Source organism: Dermochelys coriacea, chromosome 7, assembly GCF_009764565.3.
Source record: "Dermochelys coriacea isolate rDerCor1 chromosome 7, rDerCor1.pri.v4, whole genome shotgun sequence".
In the NCBI taxonomy this organism is placed as follows: domain Eukaryota; kingdom Metazoa; phylum Chordata; order Testudines; family Dermochelyidae; genus Dermochelys; species Dermochelys coriacea.
The window spans coordinates 77,085,601-77,106,452 of NC_050074.1; the positions used below are offsets into that span (position 1 = coordinate 77,085,601).

General features: G+C 40.8%; 1 protein-coding gene across 43 annotated transcripts in view; it reads right to left on the minus strand.

Annotated features, from left to right (window-relative positions):
• ANK3 (ankyrin 3) overlaps positions 1–20,852 on the minus strand; it is a 540,818-nt gene that overhangs the window by 191,794 nt on the left and 328,172 nt on the right. For all 43 annotated transcript variants that reach the window (XM_043519064.1, XM_043519067.1, XM_043519066.1 and 40 more), the window contains 4 exons: positions 20,477–20,578; positions 19,929–20,027; positions 19,420–19,518; positions 11,491–11,589 (listed from right to left, as the gene is read on the minus strand). In XM_043519064.1, the coding sequence (XP_043374999.1) occupies positions 11,491–11,589; positions 19,420–19,518; positions 19,929–20,027; positions 20,477–20,578 (399 nt within the window). The remainder of the gene's footprint in view (positions 1–11,490; positions 11,590–19,419; positions 19,519–19,928; positions 20,028–20,476; positions 20,579–20,852) is intronic.

Consider the following 20,852-nt stretch of genomic DNA (forward strand, 5'->3'; position numbering starts at 1 on the left):
AAAAAGGAAACTGATAACATTCATATCAAAAATAATAAAACTCAAAATCGGAGGTAATGTGTAAGGTGTTATGTGGAATCCAGTCTACTCAAACTGAGTGTAACAGAGTTACAAGTAAAGTATTAGTGAATCAGGCTCTAAGAGTTTCAATTAATCTGTGACTTAGGACGGGCTGTATACAAACATAAAAGAAGGAGACGACAAATAAGTGTATGAGGCTTGAAAGAACAACAAGACAAGTTACTAAAAGAATCAACACGGAAGTATAATCAAGAATAAAAACTGAAATTATGTTGAATTATAAATGTTAATTATGTCCTGTAGCAATGTATCTTCCTTCCCTAAAGAGCTGTTTGAAATAATTATATTTTTTCTGAATAAATTAAACTTATCTCTATACACTGCATTACTTTTTGAAATATGGGAAATTTAAAATCCACTGACACTTGCTAAGAATTTAAAGTCGTCTACTATGTAAATTATTTCACTCCAGCTACAAAGTTCATCTGCCCATTCATAAACACTAATTCTTAAGTGACATTTCATCCTTTCATCAACTGTACAGGAGTTATTTTAACACTAGAAGAAATTGTAGACCAAGAAAATGGGGTAAATGGAAGAATTTGAGAGGTGAAAAACAGAATTAAGACAATGGCTTAACAAACCTTACAGTGGGTACCTCTAAATGCAGAAAGATGAGAATATTAGATGCTTGTGGCTGATTTTGATATTTTCCCAAACAAACAAAACTTTTAGCCAGTAGAGAGAGCACCATCTTGATGCTGACACTCTCAAAACTAAGTTGGCAGTTTTGGGAGTTAATCTTGCATGAAAATTTTCCAAAAAAAGATTTAGTTTTTTCGTCTGAATTTTTTAATGAAAATTTCAAAATTTTGCATTTCAACTTTGCTACATTTTGACGGAAAAAATCTCTCTCTCTGTTTCATTCCCCCCTATGAAAAACATAGGGGAGAGGAAGTGTGGAGGGGGGAAGAATGTGTGTATGTAAAAAAGTGAGAAAAAGTGGTGATGGTAGTGGAAACACTTTCTCCTGCTTTTTTTCCCCACTTTAAAAAAAGTTAGTTATTTTGTATTAAATGAGAAGAAGTGTTAACTTTTTAGAAACAAAAGTAACATTCTTAAGACTAATGCCTAAAAGTTAAATCTGACTTTCTCTTATTTTTTTCACAAAAAGCCACATAAGCCCCATCCCCTTTTACAATAGAAAAAGGGAGAAGAGTAAAATATGAGAGAAAACAGGCATTTCCCCACAATTTTGAAATTAAAAAAATGAAAACCCCAAATTGTTTTTACACTAAAATTTCTTAGTTAATTGTTTTATATTAAATAATTCCACCAAAAATGATTTTTTTTTCCAAAAATTTCATTTGTCAAAACCCAATTTTTTGATGACAAAACTTTTTATTGAAAAAATACACTGGAATAAACGTGGCAATTTCTGAGATCGCATTTTACTGTCTGACAATGCATATCAGCAGAATCTGTGATTGTGGACAGCCCAATGAATTAAAAAAAACCCAACAAGTTGCCTTAATCTCTGCACACAAATTTAACAAACTAAACATTTCTGAGGTTGAAGAAATTATGCTAGCGATGGAGATTTAAAAAAAAAATCCTTTCCATCAATCACTTTTTGGATTGGAAAGTACAAGGACCACAATGTCAAAAGGAAGGCAATTTAGAGCATTTCTGACTTGAGCAATACCAGGAGTCTTGAAAAATTTCCAGCTCATTTGCAAAATGTAAGAGTTTTGGATATGTTCTAGATAAGGTTTTGAGATCACCCATTAAAATCTGGAGAGCTAGCCAAGGTAGAAAGATGGCCCCTCCCACTAATGTAATGCTCTATGAATAGCAAGGATATGTGTAATGTGAATGGGCAGGAAAGTTAGCTACTTCAGTTCTAGCCCTTCTCAAAGAGAACACTGGTTAGAAAATATAGACAGGATTCATCTTCAGAAGATGGGGCAGCAAGCGCACAAGAATATAACATTTGAGATGTACTAAGTGTGAATGGCAATGGCTTGCAGACGCATGAGGGTAATGTGGCTGAGGAGTACAGAAAGTTATATCAGTCCACATTTCTAAACCCCTTGGCAAGGAGGGATGTAATCAGTACAAAACAGAGAGCCCTGTTAATTTTTTAATTTTTTTTTTGAGGCAGGAGAAAATGGTTCAGATTGAAGGGAGGAATGAAGAGAAAGGAATAAGAAAAGGAAAAGGGGAAAGTAAAGATGAAAAAAATGGTGAGAGGGATTGACCATGATGAAATCTCATCATTTTTCTGTGTGTGATGTCAACAGCTATCTATTTATATACCTACCTAGATTTCTAGCCTATCATCATGGTAACTAGACCCTTGATAAAAAGAAAAGGAGTACTTGTGGCACCTTAGAGACTAACAAATTTATTAGAGCATAAGCTTTCGTGAGCTACAGCTCACTTCATCGGATGTAGCTCATGAAAGCTTATGCTCTAATAAATTTGTTAGTCTCTAAGGTGCCATAAGTACTCCTTTTCTTTTTGCGAATACAGACTAACACGGCTCCTAGACCCTTGATGTGATGGCTCATAACTTGTCTTTCTTGTACAGTAAATATTGCCATTTTGAACTTGAGCTACTGTGTGAACACATCCATGGGATTTCTCAAGGTATCCGAATAGCACATTATGATGTTTAATGCATATAGCCAATTTTCTAAGCAAACAGTGCAGCTAGAGGTTTATTTGAGAACCTCTTCAGATTCATTTCTATGTAAGTCACATACTAAATATTTTCAGTCAAGTGATGGTCACGTTGGGCTCCCTGACTCTACAGTGAGAAATTCAGGTACAGAAAAGCAACCTTTGTCTTTACATTATATTTTTCACCCCAGTATCTGTATTATTTGTATTGCTGTGTCTTTTTCCTGTAAGTACAGTGCCCCTGAAAAATAGAGAAGCCCCATGTGGTCAGAGGCAATGTGGAATAAGATGTCAAATGTCTTTGGATGAGAGCATTGATTTCTCAAAATGAGGAGTACCTAATGTTTTCAATAGTCAGCCATGTGAGTAGCCAATTGATTCACCTGCAAAAAAAAAGCAGGTTCTCTAGCAACATAAACTCCTCTGGTCAGGCCTTCCCTGCAATTTATGGTTCCTCTGATTTCTAGTGGCTTCTAAATGCTAATTTTAAAAAAAGATCACTAAGAATGTATTTTCCCCTTTCTGCACACAAGGGGAAAGAGGAGCGTGTGTGATTTGAGCAGCTTCCTATAACCTTAGTTTCTGAAGATCTACAAAGGAATGACCCATCTGTTCTGTATATAAGAAAATTACTTATCTTATAGTAACTGGAGGTTCTTTGAGATGTGTGGCCCCTATCAGTATTCCATTATGGCTACACATGCACTCCATGTGCCCAGAGCTGGAGAATTTTGGTCTCTGTTGGTCTGCACATGCAACAACTGCCTCTCCAGTTCCTTCTCCACTGCAAGTCAGAAGATCTGAAGCAGAGGGAAAGGAGGGTGGGTAATAGAGTACGGATTGGGACAAAGCATCTGGAAGAATCTCCAGGTACTATAAGATAAGTACGTTTCTCGTCTTCTTCAAGTGCTGGTCTCTATGTGTATTCCACTGTCAGTGACTGGCAAGCAGTACTCAAATAGCAGGAAAGTGTGAGGTTGTAGATGGCAGAGCCTAACTAAGGACTGCTGTTCCAAAAGATGCATCAGCAGAGGAGTCCTGTACCAAGGCACAGTGTCTAGCAAACATGTGGACTGACCTCCCTGTAGCTCCCTTACAAATATCAAGTAGAGGCAAAAGAGATGTTGCTTGCACTACTGTGGAATGAATTCTTACCCCATAAGGAGGGGGAAGACTAGACAGCTGATAGAGCAAAATACAGACTGAGACCCATTTCAAGATTCTTTGAGAGAATATAGCCTGACTCTTTCCGCAATTGTGACAAATATTCTAGGGGATTTCCTGATTGTTTTCGTTCTCTGCAGATAAAAGGCTAAGGCCCACTGAACATCGAGGGAATGAGCCTCCTTTCTTCTAAGGATGCATGAGGTTTTGTGAAGAACATAGATAAGTGGATAGACTGATTCAGAGACTGCTTTGGGGGTGAATTTAGGATCTAAACAAAATGAAACCTTGTCCTTATGGAATATCAGGAAGATTCACCATCAATACCCCAGGCTCACCAACCTTCTTTGCTGAGGTGATAGTTACCAGGAATGTGACCTTCATGGATAGGAGAGACATGGAGCAAGAAGCTAATGGTTCAAAAAGAAGCTTAGTGAGTACTGAGAGAACAAGGTTCAAGTCCCATTGAGGAGTAGGATTTTCTTTAATAGGTGGAAAGGTTGCGATTAGGTCTTGGCAGAATCTGCAGAGGGTGTGTGAAGATCAAGCAGTCCTGAGAAGGCAGATGATAAGCACTGATTAACTGCCCAATGAAGGTCTCTGATGTGCCCACATAGAGAAATGCTTCCACTTGGCTAGGTAACATTTTCTAGTGGAATCCTTCCTACTATTAGAAAGGTTGTTTTGTAAAGCTTCACAACATGATTGCTCTAAGGACAATGCCCATTCAAAAACCAGGCCCTGAGATGAAACAGTCATGGGTTGGGATGCCTGATCTTGTCATTCACCTGAGTCAAGAGATTGAGAAACACAGGAATAAGTGCCCAAGACAACATGTGTAGTAGGCTTGGGAACCAAAACTATCTAGGCCAGTCGGGGGCAATGGAAGTAGCTCATGCCCCGTCCTGTGGTATCTTGCACAAAACTCGAGACAGGCATGATAGTGGAGGGAAGGCATAGTTCAGATTATCTGACCACAGAAGGAATAGAGTATTGCACTGTGGTAGTGACCCAGAGCTTCTCTGGAACAGCGTATGTTGCACTTCCCATTTGTTTGGGAGGTGAACAGCTGCTTGATGGGTGTCCCTCAAAAAGCAAACATTTTTTTTTTTTTTTTACCACAGAGTCATGAAGCTCCTCATGATCAACTGTAAAGCATCTGCTGAGAGAGTCCTCTAGCATATTTTGGTTTCCTGGGAGGTAGACTGCCAACAGGGTAATCTGATAGCCGATGCACCAGTTCCATAGACTGACTGCTTCCGCACATGGGGTTGGATCTCACTCCTCCCTGTTTGTTGATGTAAACGATGGTTGTAATGTTGTCTGATGTTACGAGGTCCTGGTGATCTTGAATGAATGGGAGAAAGATTTTCCAAGCCCTTCAAACTGCTCTTAACTCTAGAACATTAATGTGTATCATGGAGGGTCAAGATACTTAGGTGTCTTGCGCTGTATGGTTGTCCATGTGAGCTCCCCAACACAACAGGGATGCATCAGTAATGATCATCCTGTCTGAACAGAGGCAAGGAATGGAAAGTCGATGCAAACCTGCCAGGGATTCTTCCTCCATGATACCACTTTGGTGGGACAATCACTATGGTGCTAATGGACTGTCAGTTTGGCTAGTACACATTTTGAAGCCATGCTTGTAGGAAACAAAGATGGAATCTTGTAGAAAGCATGATGTAAGTGAATGAGACCATATGGCCTGGGAGGGAGAGAGAGAGAGGTCTTGACAATCACTCTGGGGTTTGATATGATCTGGTCTATGATAAGTTCATAGCCTGAAACCTCTCTCTCGGAAAGTAAGCCCTTGTCATGATGGAATTTAAGGAGGCCCCAATGAAGTGCAAAGACTGTGTAGGGGTGAGAATGGATTTTTTTATGTTTACACTGACCCCCAGAGAACATGAGTTGTAGCATTATCCAAGCTGACGCCTGAGCACCTTGATGCAACCTGATGACAGGAAGACAATCCCTGAGGTAGGGGAAGATGATGAAACCACGGCCTCTGACATAGGCTGCTATGACAGAGAACATCTTGGTAAAGACTCTCAGGGCAACAGCAACGCCAAAAGGGAATACTCTGTCCTGAAAGTGATCGGAGCCAACAATGACTCTTGGAAAGCATCAGTGAGATAAATTTCCACATGAAAGTAGATATCCTTCATGTTGAGAACTCTAAACCACATCTTTTGCCAGGGATGGAATTATAGATGCCAATGTGACCATACAAAACTTGAGTTTGAAAATAAAGATTTTGAGATAGCAGAGGTTCAGAATGGCTCTCCAACCACCTTTCTTTTTGGGGATTAGGAAATTTGTTGAATAAAACCCTTCTCTTGATACTGAACAGGATCCAGTGTTGCTCCGCAATGTAAGAAAGATTGCATTTCTTGTTTGACAATGTTCTCATGAGAGTGGCTGTGTAGAGGGGGTGGGGAAAGGGGTTTTGGAGGGGATATGGATGCAAACTCTATAGCCAGAATGGATGACACTGAGCACTCATTTGTCTGTTGTTATTGCACTCCAGATGATGATAAAGAATGCTAGATGTTCCCCAAAGGGTGCGTGGGAGTAATGAGCTGTTACATTCAGTGGTTCGCTGCTTTCAAGCTCCCATCAAAAATAATGTTCAGCTGAGGTCTGGGATTGGCTCAAGGGACCTGCTGCAGAAGGTGTGGGAAAGTGGGTCTCTTGAGCATTCTGCCTCTTACGCGGTGGCTCATAAGGTCTCTGGTGGAAGAACTTTTGAACAATCAGTCTATATTTGCATTGCTGTCAGAGGAATTTTCTCTTTGGGGCAGACATATATATTCCCAGTGAGTGGAGGGTGGCCCTGGAATCCTTTAAAGTGTGTAAGGACTCATCTATCTTCTGATTAAACCGATGAGTCTCATCAAAGGGAAGGACCTCCCTGGGAAACCCTGAAGCATGGAGTCACAACTCCCAGCAAATCACAACTGCAGTAGTCATTGTCCTGGAAGATGTATCAGACGCATCTACTGCTGATTGGAGAGTGGTCCTGGCAACAATTTTGCCTTCCTCTATGAGAGCCTGGAAACGAGTTCTATCCTGCTGTGGGAGAGATGGTCAATAAATTCCACAAATTTAGAATAGCTCAGGGACTTGTACTTAGCCAGTAGTGCTTGTTAATTGGCTATCCTGAACTGGAAGACGGGGAAAGAAAAGATGTTCCTTCCCAACAAGTCGAGATGCTTGCCATCTTTATTAACCAGGGGTTAATAAAGATTGGGGTGTTGCTGCCTAGATCTCTTTGTGGCAGCTTAGACCACCATTCTGCCCTCTTGGTTGGGACATAGTGCCATTTCTCTATCCTTTTAGGGGTAGGAACACAGGTAGCTGGGGTATGCCAGACTATCCCAATGGGCTCCAGGATGGCTTTGTTAACTGGGAGCTCAATTCTACTGGAGCACTGAAGGATGTTCAGGAGCTTGTGTTTAGGATTGTAAATCTCAAAGAAGAATGTGAAACTCCCCTGCAATTCTGCAAAGGAGTTCCTGGAATTGCTTGTAATCATCAAGGTGGGATGGAGACCTTGGAGTTACTGCCTCATCTGGCAATGAAGACAGCAATCCCATTGGATCTGGTCAAACCGCCAGGTCCGATGTATACTTCATGTCCTCCTCCTTCTCAGTAGGATCTGGGAACAGTGCCAGTGGTCACCTCAAAGGGGACAAAAGGGGAGACTCCCTAGCAGACCAGACTGACTCTATGGGATAGTACTTGTCCCATGGGCCCCAGCATGGACAATAGTATGGATAATAGGATGGATTGAACAGGGGTTGCAGTGGTCATAAGGTATGACCACCATAAGGTATGGTGTGCTAACAGTACAAGGATGGATGAGATGAAGGTTGGTCCCAAGTTGCCTCAGGTCTTCTGACCAGGAAGGTGAGTCTTGGAGGAGGAGGGCATAATGGTTCATAGGGCGGTTCAGAAGCTCCTGATGAGGAGAAAACCGATTCCGGTTCCAATGGCACTACCGACAAAGGCACTGGAGGGAAATCATAGCCCAAAGATGGAACGGGAAACAAATTCCTTCCAAAAGCCAGCTCCCCTGATGGAGTCAGAACCTCTCTCAAAAGGAAGGGACCTGAAGGAACGGGAGACTCTGGGTCTGGGAGAGTGAAGAGGTCCTCAGGAGGAGCATAGGTCCTGGCTCTTCCTGGAGTGAGAGGGGTCTTGTGTGCCCGAACCACCAGAGCCACTGTAGAGAGAGTCTGAGTCACAGCCATTGAAGACAAAGATGGAACTGTGGGTAACTGATGCTTTTGGTGACAGGTTGTCATTGGTGCCAGCTGGTGCCGGGGTTTGTGCTTCGGAGGTACTGGAACCACCAGTACCCCCAGATCACAAACCAGAGTCAGTTGAGAACTAGACTTGTGAGCTTTCTTATCATGCCTCTGAGACTTAAAATGTATTAAGTTCTCTTGGGCTGAGCTAGTGCCTGGTTTAGGAATGGCTAGAAAAGACTTCTTCAAAGTGCATTTGGAGGAAGACAGCTTCAGGCTTATGAGAATGCTCCTTGCTCTCCCAACAAGACCCCACCAAGGAATCTGTGGGGGGTAGACTGCTTCACTCTTGATTCAGACCTTGTGGCAGGATGCACACTCTTTGCTGAGTCAGACTGGTGTACAGGGCAGAGGCAGGTCCCCCCGCCTGGGTCTGATTTAGGCCTCATGGCCTTTTCCATCAGGTATTTCCTAAGGCAAAGTTCCCACCCTTCCTGGGTACAATTGGGGACCAAACAGCAGATGCCGCACCTTGCTGCAATGTGGGTTTCCTTGAGGCAGTACAAACAGCATTGGTGGTTGTCACTGATTGAGAAAGATTGCAGGCAGGAAGCACAAATTTTGAAGCCTCGAATCCTGGGCATAGTTCATTATCCAAATTGGATACAGTGGGTGGGGGTTCTCTCCAGGTTGGGGAAACTAACTGTGTAACAGTAAAACTAACAGATAAAAACATTAATTATCTAGACTATAAAAACTATTTACAGATATCTAAATATATTTGCCACAGATAAACAAGCTGAACCTTCGGACGCTGGAGTTTCCAGCCCAGCCCATGCAGCAGTGAGAAGAAACTGAAGAGGGGGTCAGTCCACCCCACCCTTTATCTCCTCGGTTGGAAGCACAAGGAGAGCCAAGGCACACTGAGGACCAACAGACACTGCTTTCAAAATTCTCTGGCTCTGAGCACATGGAGCACATGCATACCCTCAGTGAAATACACACAGGGACCAGCACTTGAAGAAGAAAAAGTTATTACTGTAATACTGACAAGTAAACTATGATTAAGAATATTACCACGGACATGAATGCATTTCCACCCTGTGCCATCTGAAGATGTGACCCACAAACTGAAATTGCAAGTAACTATCTGTATGTCATCTGTTCTGGAAGTAGGAGCTACAGTTTAACAACAACAATAAAAGTTAAAGAAAACCGTTGTCTCTTTGTCAATTATTTTAAGATAAAAACAAAACAGTTTAAAGGTTTTATTTTTGATTAACATTTGTTATGTGGTGATGATTTGGTACCAAAGAATATAACAATATAAGTGATAAAAGAAAACATACATATTAAAACCTTAATAAAAACAAAGATATACATACACAAGTGCTAAGGCTACATTAATCACTTGTAAAAAGAAAAGGAGTACTTGTGGCACCTTAGAGACTAACAAATTTATTAGAGCATAAGCTTTCGTGAGCTACAGCTCACTTCATCTGTAGCTCATGAAAGCTTATGCTCTAATAAATTTGTTAGTCTCTAAGGTGCCACAAGTACTCCTTTTCTTTTTGCGAATACAGACTAACACGGCTGCTACTCTGAAATTAATCACTTGTGTAATTCCATCAACTTCTCCTGGAGTGAAATTAGATGGCACTATATAATAAAATTTCCCCCAAATCTATCTGAAACTACACTCACATGGTAAGGTCAAGAAAGCAAGCAGATACATAACAGCTAGAAAGAATTATGTATGTATAATTTTATTGACATATTTTCAAAATGCTGATTTAGCATTTTGTGGAAACACATCAGTTTCATTGAACATCTGATGAAACGCTACCAGCAGTCCTGCCAGCCTGCCTCCTGAGCTTCTGGGGAGCTCAAGTTTCTAGGTAGACACCACTCAAGACAATTTGTTGCCCTAGGCAAGCTTCAGACCTGCCTGCCCCCTCCCCGCCCCAAATACCCCAGATAACAGTGGTTATACACTGTTGGGCACCAGACTTTGCGGGGCGGGGCGGGGGAGGGAGGGAGGGAGGGAGGGAGGGCAGGGCGCTGCAAGCCTTCTGATGGTTTGTTGGTTATGGTAGAAAGGGGTGGGGGGCAAGTCCCAGGATGCAGTGCCACACACCTCAGGCTTGGTCTGGCCAACCCTCCGTCAAGGGTGGTGTGGGGGGGTGGGGGTGGCCAAGCCAAATTTCAGTGAGTGGCATTGCGACTTGGCGCACAGGATCCATCCACAAAACCAGACCCTGGAAACCCTGGGGGAATATCAGAACTTTGACACTTCCCACAAAATAAAAATTCCAACTTTTAATCAGCTCTATTTACAGTATGTAAAAGCTTTAACTTGGGGGTTTTAGTAATCTTATACAAATTTCTGTAAAAAGGAAGTTTGCTAAAATGGAACCTTAGTTATAAACTAATTGCTATTAAGTTTTGAAACAATTTCAATCCATTAGAAATTAATTTTGTTTTTGTAGTGTTGACTTCAGAAGAAACAGTGAAAAGTTTTATTTAAATACAGCATAGACATTAGTATACATTTTTAATACATGCTGGTACAATAAACTAGTTTTACATGGAAGCCACTTAACTGTTTTTTACAGTCTTCTAAAACCTAGATTTTTTTTTAAAATGATTTCCCTGATAAAATTAAAATTTAACAGAAACAGAGTGTATTATGAAATTATAGAGAGAATAAACATTCAAATTGGCACTCATAGCTAAATTTGAGACATTTGAAAAAAATTGTTTGTAAAGGAGATTTCAGTGAATTGTATTTTAAGTATATGAATATTTCTGGTGCTGCTCTGACTATGAATATTTTACACTTTCAGGTACTCATAATGAGGTTAGTACTATCTCCTTTTAGTGACAGAAAAAAGGACACCGAACGGTTAGGAACTTGCTCATGGTTAAGCAAGTCAGATAGAGAACTCTTGTTGCCTGATCCCCAACCCTCTGGTCTAATCATTTATCCACTGTCTATGACTGCAATGATGAATCTATTAAAAATGCTTTATTCAATGTCATTATTATAGTGTGATTATTTATATTTATTATTAAAGACTATGGCACAGATTTTTAAAGATAGTTAGGTGTTGCAATGCTGCACCCAGCATTGCAACACCTAAATACATTTAAAAATCTGGACCTTAACTACTATAAATGATTAAAAACAATGAAAAAGTCAATAGCTCAAAATTCATTAATAAGATTCCTAGAGGGAGCATTTTATTAGTTTGTAATTCTCTCTGTGAAGGACTGATGCAAAACTCCATCTGTAAAAGCTAGTGAGAAAATTCTTTGAAGAACATTAAACTTTATTTATATGAAGCAAAACTTGATATTTTACCTCAGTAGCAAGGCTCTGACTTGCACCATTGTCAAGAAGAAACTTAACAACTTCAAGGTGATTTTCTTGGGCTGCCATATACAATGGCGTGAAACCATTCTGAAATAGAAAAATATATTGTGTAAATATTGTCTGTAGTGTGCTAAAACAATAGATTCTATTACATACCATTCATAATCCACGCCTTCCACAAATATGCCTTGAATACCAAAGATCTGCTGCGCTCAGGTCGATGGGTAAGAATAGCTCTGCTCCTGCCCATATCGAAGTTAATGGCAAAACCTCCATTGACTTCCGTGGGAATAGGAGAAGGTCTCAGATGCTACAATACTGTGGACAGGGGGCATGATGTAAGCTTTCAACCGGATAGTCTTCACTTTGTCTAAGTGAACTACTTACAGCCAGCTGGGAATGTTTTCCCTTTCTTTCAGATGTGAACATAGAAGATTAAAATCAAAGTATCCAGGCAAAACCATTCTGGATAGAGAACCAAAGTGGGCAGGAAAATATGATACACATCTCAAGGGGATCCTGGGGGCAATGGCCCTCTGGAAAATTAGGGCAATTTTTGATCATCTTTCCATTTTTTTAATTGTCTGTATATGTGTCCATCCCTTTTCTCCTAAATTCTTCAGATTTTCCTATGATTTCTCTCTTCAAACAATTGAAAGAAGGGGGACTGTCCCTGTGCTCAACCAGTTATCTCTTTATAGGTACCATGAGATTTCAGGGTCAGCAAGACTTAATGATCTTAAATAGGGATTTCTTCAGCATTTCCGAAAAAGTTAAAGCTGTTTCTCAGATTACAATTGAGTGACTTCAATCAATAGAATACCCAGTCTGCACATTTCAAACTAATTCAACAATACTACTAAGATGAGTAAAAAGAAAAGGAGTACTTGTGGCATCTTAGAGTCTTAGAAATTTATTTGAGCATAAGCTTTCGTGAGCTACAGCTCACTTCATCGGATGAGTGAGTTTCTAACCAACAATTCTTAGGTGAGTGAGTCTCCTTTTACAATCAGCACTTCTGTCAGTGCTCCAACAATGAGGAACACAATATTTCAGGGGCCTGGGGGTGGGGTGGGAGGGTCATTCCATTTTGTACTTTTGTACATTCCATAGTACTTTGCTTTGGAGATTAACATTAAACCCTTGTATGATTTTTCTCCAAGTCTCTAACATTATATGGATTTCCAAAATCCATAGCATCAGTAATTCTACTCATAAAAATAAAATGGCCTAATGGGTTTAAAAAATAGCTGTGCTGTGCTCAAGCCACCTGTAACGCAACTTAACAAGCCTGCTGATTTGCATTTTGAAGTGGCTTAGGTTGAGATGGCCTTGATTATACCGCAAAACAGGAAAGATTTAATCTCTTTAAATTACCTACTGGTTACTCAAAAATGTCACATCCTGCATTTTAAGCAACTATCCAAGGATTGCAAAACAAATTCCTGTTGCATAAATAAAAAGAACAACATAAATAAGATCAACAATCTTTCCTTCCTTCCTCTGACCTATTATTATGTGTTTATATATTTCACACTGAGACCACTGTCCTTTGAAATGACCTCAGGTGGATTGTGTGTTTCCCATTTCCTCTCAGGTTACCCAGACTTGTAAGTGGCATGATGCAGCTCACCATGTATTACTGTAACTGTTTTCATTTTAATATGAAACGATCTGGAAGGATCGTGCACTTTACTGGTAGAAGTGCAGACTCAAACAGGTTCCCGGATTTGGGCCCTCAGAGCGAAGAGGATCATCTCACAAGATGCTTTAAATGTACAATTGCACCACTTCAGTCTGGGACTGGGAATGAAAGCCAGCCAGAAGCAGCAACAGAAACTATACTATCACAAAAGTGGTAGAGAGAAATGACTGGCATTATAGAAATACATTACATAAGTAAAAGTTATTAGGCTACTGGCTCACATCTGTGTTATTTCACTGTAGTTCTTCATCTGACTATTGGATCTGAAGAATCATCTTTTCTTCTTTGGGCAAATATTAGCTGAGTTACAGTTACTTTAAGCAACTCTGATGGCCAAAAATGTCGATGTCAGCTTAAGTACAGTAAAGATTTGAGAGGACCACAACCACTAAGAACAAACAATATTAATAATAGTGCAAAGTAAATAAAAAAGGAGACTTTGAGTAGGCCTTTCAAAATTCCCATCATGTAGCCTAAAAACTTTATTTGCATTTAAACAGCATACTGACTCAGCCTCTGTCTAGTGCAGAGGTGGGCAAACTACAGCCCACGGGCCATATACGGTCTACGGTACCCTCCTGCCTGGCCCCGGAGCTCCTGGCCTGGGAGGCTAGCCCCTGGCCCCGCTCCCGCTATGCTCCCTCCCCCGCAGCCTCAGCTCACTGCACCGCCGGCGCAATGCTCTGGGCTGAGGGGCTGCAAACTCCTGGGGCAGCGCAGCGGCAGAGCTCGGCCTGACCCGGTGCTCTGTGATGTGCGGCGGCGCAGCTATAGCACAACCAGCCACCGGTGCTCCAAGCAGCGTGGTAAGGAGGCAGGGAGCAGGGGGTTGGATAGAGGGCAGGGGAGTTTGAGGAGGTGGTCAGGGGCCGGGGGTGTGAATAGGCATCAGGGTGGTCAGAGGGCAGGGAACAGGGGGGTTGAATGGGGGCAGGGATCCTGGGGGGGCAGTCAGGAAGGAGAGAGGAGATTAGATGCGGCGGCGGGGGGCAGTTGGGACAGGGATTCCAGGGGAGGTCAGGGGACAGGGAGAAGGGGTGGTTGGATGGGGCAGGGGCCCCGGGGGGGCAATCAGAAATGAGAGGAGGGGTTGGATGGGACAGTGGGGGGCAATCGGGGCGGGGAGTCCGGGGGCAGTCAGGGGACAGGGAGAAGAGGGTGGTGGATGGGGCAGGAGTCCCTGGGAGGCCATCAGGGGACAGGGAATGGGGGGGGGGTTGGACGGGGTAGGAGTCCTGGGGGGGTCATCTGGGGATCATAGGGGTCGGGAGCTGGGCCATGCCTGGCTATTTACGGAAGCACAGCCTCCCCTAACTGGCACTCCATACAATTTTGGAAACCCAATGTGGCCCACAGATCAAAAAGTTTGCCTACCCCTGGTCTAGTGTTTAACAGGGTCCTCACATCCAGGATGTTTGTTCAGGCTGGGAACGAAGATCTGTGCTTAGGGTATGGTTGTCTCCAAACTTCCCTCTCTTCCATGATCTCTTTAGTCCTTACTCTTTCTGTGAACTTCCCTGAGGCTTCAAGCTCCATCCCACGCTACACTCCCACCTACCAGAAGTAGTGGTAGCAATAAGTGGTTTCTCATCTCTGTCAATGGCAACATGTGCAGGTTCTGCATTTGCGCTGGAGCTTGGTAGTTCTATTCAAATACTGTGTTTAATGTACTCTGGAGAACTTGTAGAAGGGGAAGACACAAAGTATGAGAGAAATTTGGAGGGAGTGATACTGGTCCCAAAGAGACCACATATTTTAACATTACTAGAGAAGATACTTCTCCTCCTGGGACATCAAAGCTGTTTTAGGAGTGGTGAAGGAGTCATGGCATTGGAAAGTCTAAAGTCCTCAGAGGAGTCACAGGGCAGAAAGGAGCTGGAAGCTTGAGGGTCGGTCGCTGAGAAGGGAGTTAGAAGCCAGGCCACATGATGGTGGTAGGAGTGGGGAAGATGTGGAGAAAACCCACAAGAAAGGGAGAGAGGGAGCAGATGTGCACACATACTTAGAACTTTAGAACTTGAATGTTATGTGAAGCTGAATGGCAGTCAGGTTCCAAAGAACATTCTGGATAGCAAGATACTAATGGTAACAAGTGTTTATTATTCATTTCTGTGAAAAGAGCTAGTGTCTGAAACAAACAGATTTGGAGTCAATTGGGGCTGGGGGACATGAGGAAGCTATATAATAAACACAGAGTTAGGGCCTGATATTGTTTCCACTGAATTCAGTGGGATGTTTGCAATTGATTTCCGTGGGAGTAGAAGTAGACCCTTCTTTTGTATCACGCTGCCTTTCATGGTCTGTATCCCCAAATAGAGAGTTAACTAATAACAGTTATAAAGCAAAAATAAATTATAACAGCCAAGGAAGAGGAAAATTAAGAGATGCAGACAAAACAGGAAAGATAGGTTTCAGCTGGCATTTTTAAACAGTAGTGATGCAATGAAGTAGGGAGGTACAGGAAGGCTCTCCCACCTGTCAAGAACTCTAGTGGGAGGACATCAGGACTGGCAAGACTGTATGAAGGCACAAAGAGTAGGAAGAGAGGAAGGAGCAGGGAAGGGAGCAAAGAGGGACAAGTCTCTCAAGAAGACTAAAACAAAAACAAGTTCAGGAATTTTTAAGCTGGATCTTACAAATACAGGAAGACAATGAAGACACGCAGTGGAATTGGGAAAAATGTCGACATTTATTTGTGTAAGCAAGTGGGCAGCAAATTTCTGGACTCTGGAGTGTTAAGGGAAGCCATGTAGAAGGGAATTATAATAGTCATGGTAACAAAAGAGCAGGCATGGATGAAGATTTTGACCAATGTGGAAATAAGATAGTGGCCTACATGGTGCATGTTCAGACAAAGAATATGTGGTGGGACAAGGAAACTTCACTGTCCAGAATAGAAAGCATATGGACAATGGAGATAAACAGGAAGTTGGAGTTAAGGACAGATATAAAAGTGGTGGAGCTGAATTTGAGGTGGTTCTTCTTGACAAAGAGAAGTATTTCTATCTATGAGACGTTTAGCAGAACAAAGTTGAGGTCAAGCACAAATTTACATGGCCAATGCAGTCTGCATAGTTAGTTAATGTTTGGGTATTTTGATATTTTGATTCAATTCAGGAAAATATCACTACTGAGGACAGCACTTAGGTAGGTGTTTATAACCTACTGGAGTCAACAGTTAAAGTTAAACAGGTGCTTCACTACTCTCCTGAGTCAGAGCCTGAGAAATTAGTTAGCACACAATTAATTCTGCTTAATGAAAAGTCACAAAAAGGTCCAGAAAAAATTCACCAGGGCAAGTGATATCACGTTATCACTTATTATTCGGTAGTCTAATTCAAGGTACACAGAGAGCGTGTGCCAATTTTTCTCCATTCCTTTTGAACAGTACAGCTATTATTATTATTACAGCTATTTATTGATTTAGTTCCACCTTAAGAAACTCAAGAACACTGTTGGTCTAGAATGTTTTAAATCTGAATTTCAAGTGCAAGCAGAAGCCTGTTCTCCTTTTTAGTTAAATAATGAAAGGGTGAAATTGGGCAGAGCCAAGTACTATCAGCATTGGAAGGTGGAAGAGAACTCTCCTGGATATCCTCAATTTATCACAAATCTCAGATTGTGCCACAGAGAATCCATAATCTTTTAAAAAAAAAATCTTTAAGATATTGAAGCAGCCATTAGGGCCACAGCCTAAAGTTAACTTCTACTCTTCCATGGGTAATAAATACCCCTTGTGAACAAATGCGAAGGACAGACAAAGGTAAATGTTCATTTTTTTTAAAGAATATGAAGATTTGATTTACAGAGGCCTTACATTTCCTGTGTGCCCAAAGCTGGCTCTGTCAGTAGGGGACAGCTGTTGCCTTCAGGGGAAGAGGAAGAGCCAAGCTCACAAAAAGCGGGGTCAGCATCAGGAAAAATAAATCGTTGAACGTTCATGCCCGAAGGCTGCTAAATTCAGCAGAATGTTAAAATCAAGTTCTAGACCATATAAAGGAATGTGTTACAACTGGTGCTCAAATCCAGGATTAAACTTTGGCTAGAGGCAGGTTTGTGGCATAGGGCGCTAAGGACCATTGGGGCTCAGCAAACACAGGAGCTGAATCCCCACAGGTCATCCCCACTTTTGGGTATTTGTGTAGGAACTACACATCCTTTGATTCAAACCTCCTTCCCAGGGCAGACTTCAGTAGTCTCCATCTCCAATGCCTCGTTACCACAGGGGGCAGCTGAGGTGCTAGGGGATGAAATCGCAGAGGCGAGCATCTCCAGAAAACTAGAGGGGATGTTCTTCCAATTCAGCTGAGGAAACTGAATGGGCTGCTGAGCGAGAGAAAGTAGGATGAATTCTGCACCACCCCATCAGTGTGCATTTTATGCCATCAAAGGTTCTTGGGTGTATCCAAACTACGAAAAAAAAAGTTTTGCTTTGTTTTGGTTTTTACCATGTGTTAGCTAATACATGGTAACTAGCATGTGGTAAAATCCTAGTGTGTTTGGACAAGGCAGTCATAATTTTAACGTGTGTTAGAAGTTCAGGGAAAACAGTAGTGTGAGCTAACACGTGATAAATACCATTTTTCTGCTAGTGAAAACAAGGTCTTTAAGACATGTTAGTACATGTTGGCCTATATAGCACATGTTAAGTGCAGTGCCTACACAATCACTTTTTAAAGGTGTTTGTTAGCATGTGTTAGCTAACACATGCTAACATCACACCTTTAAATCCTAGTTTTGACAAGACCTAAGGGGGAGCCTAAGCTACAGCACGATCAGTTCAAATGATCTAAAGCTTTCCTATTAATGAGATTTAAGAGGGCTTTTCAGACATGCTAAGCTAATTCAACTGAACTAAGAAAATTCCAGAAAGCACCCTTCTTTTGCCTCCGGGTAGAGCCCTTTGAGGTTCTGATAGGTGCTTGCATCGTCAAATTGTTCCCAGGACTGAACCCACAAAAGGGTGCTTTTACAGTGTAACATTCTATCTTCAACAGAAAAACCATTAGATTTTTTTTTTTTAAAGAAAAATTCTCTAAACAATTTTTTATTCTGTTTGGATTTAAAAACACTCTCCTGCATTGTTTGGAAACCAAACACTGCAGAATTTGGCTAATGGACAAGAACCAGAATTTGAAACTTTTTTTTTTTTGTCCAAGCTGAGTGGAATGCATGTGGTAAACAAGCAGCACCAGTGGAGAGAAGTAAATCAGATTTTTTAAAATTCTTTCATACTTAATATGCTAAAAAACACAGGGAAAGAAATGTGATTCTTAAAAATATGATATTTAACATATCCCTTTAACAAACACAATATTTCTTTTCTTTCAATTTTCTATAGCTGACCTTCATATTAATTCAAAAAAGTGTTTTATTTCTGCATATTCCCATAGTACTTTCTTATAAAAGTTATAAAGAAAAAGCAAGGTAACCCATTCAGGCTGTAACAGTGGATTACTTTGAAATAGGATATATTTCCTTTGAACCAGGAGTTCTCTACCAACTCTGGTTTTTCATTATCTATTCTGGCCAGGTAACAGTGCAGTTAGTAGGACACTACTGGAGGGCAGATCTTAAGATGAAGGGTGAAGTGCTTTGCTGTGCTCCATATTATACGACACTTTTCAGCACAGTTATAAACAACAATGGATTTCACAATCAAGATTTTCTCATTCTCATTGATCATCTGCACAGAATACATACAGCTTGAAACAGAAAATTACTGTAATTTAATTTCAAAATAGGGTTTTCCCAACATTTAAGATAAAACTGAAAAGGCTAAATAAAGCCATCAAAGAATTCAGGAGACACCCTTCAAATCCCCAAACAGCTTTCCTCAAAAGACAGAGATTGGAAAGCACATTAAATCATCTTCCTCATCTTCTGTGTGTTGGGATAGCCACCATCAAGAATAGCCTTGAGCAAAAGAAATGGTATGTTCATCCAGGCATTTGCTTGCCATAAAAGACAATAGCTCGGGGTGGGGAAGCTGATTAAAGGAAGAACAACTCTTCTTTTACCTGAATGATTTTGCTCACTCCTAATTTTACTTGCTCTATCCATCTCCCACTTCTCCAGAGCCATCATTAATGCTAACAAAGCTGTTTTACACACCCTAATAATGTTACAGTTCAAAAAAGGAGAAAGACACTGACATAATGACTTTTTTTTTTTGGTTCAGTAACATTCTTAGTAAAGTTTTGTAACTTTACCTGAGACTGTGCATTGACATTGGCCTTATTTGTAACCAACACTTTAACAACTTCTGTCTGTCCAGCCAGAGATGCTATGTGCAATGCTGTGTTTCCTTTCTGAAATTAGAGAGGGATGAAATATGAAAACTGTTTAAAAGTAAAACTAGTAGAAATTTACAGTTGAAAACATGATTAAGCATGTCGACCCCACAGCCCATTCTGAAATATATTTTCAGCTATTAATATACTCTTCATACAATATTTCTATTATTAAATATATTTTAATATATCTCTACAAAACAAAGTAAGACAGTGTTCTATAATTTTTGTGACCTAACATCCTCACTAACCTGCGACATTTATTATAACCTACGAGATGTGTGTTGAAAAATTCTTGAGAGTCACATCATCAGGAGAAAATATTTAATTATTTAAACTGCTATAATAATGCCTGCAATCAATTGGTTGACACTTTGCTTACATGGAATCTGGGCAAACAGTAGAACAGCTAGATAGGAACTACTGACCTTTGTTGCTGCATCCACATTGGCACCTCGCTTTATCAGTTCTGAAACAACTTCTACATGACCTTCTTTGGAAGCAAGATGGAGTGCGTTCAACCCATTCTGATAAAAAATGGAAAGGGAAAGACTGATACAGGTTGTTTAGTGCAGCAAACAATCTATCATGAGACCAAAGATTACATTCCATTCTGATTATCTCCTGAAGAAGCTATTTTCAAATGAGCATTTTAACCACTTGGTTATAGGAAGCAATAAGTATTCAGCTGGACTACAGAGGCTTAACGGCATTAAATATGACACATTAGCACAAACACTAGTGTAATACAAATAGAATGCATAATAAAATTGAACACGGTAATGTTATCCCAGTGAAAGTGAAAGATAGTTTCTTAAAGGATTTTGTTGTTTAGGAAATGCAAATATGCAAAAAGATTCAGTTATCAAAACATTAACTGAAAGTTATTACTGATAAGAAGTGATAATATATACCTAGACAAAGCAAGAGTAAAGTTTACAGAATGAAGGAAAATTTAATTAAAATATTCTACCACCTGATTGCAAATGTTGATGTCCACTCCAGTTTTTAAGTAGTCAAGAGCCTTTTCTAGGTTGCCAGCTCGAGCAGCTCGTAGGTAACTTGCGTTTGTATCAGACTGGGAGGGAAAAAAGGAAAAATTTAGTTTGTCATTAGAACAAGATACAGAAATATATTCACTTGGCATCAAACCTATTCATGAGATAAAAATAATACATTTTATATTTATTATTTACATATGGCACTAAAGTAGCCCAAACTACTTTACCAATCATGGGCCAAATCTTGCAGTCCCTACTTAGGGAAAATCTGTTGATATCAGTGGGAAGTTTACCTAAGGACTGCAGGAGTTCATTTCATGCGCATTCTGGTAGAATGAGGCCGTTCTGCCT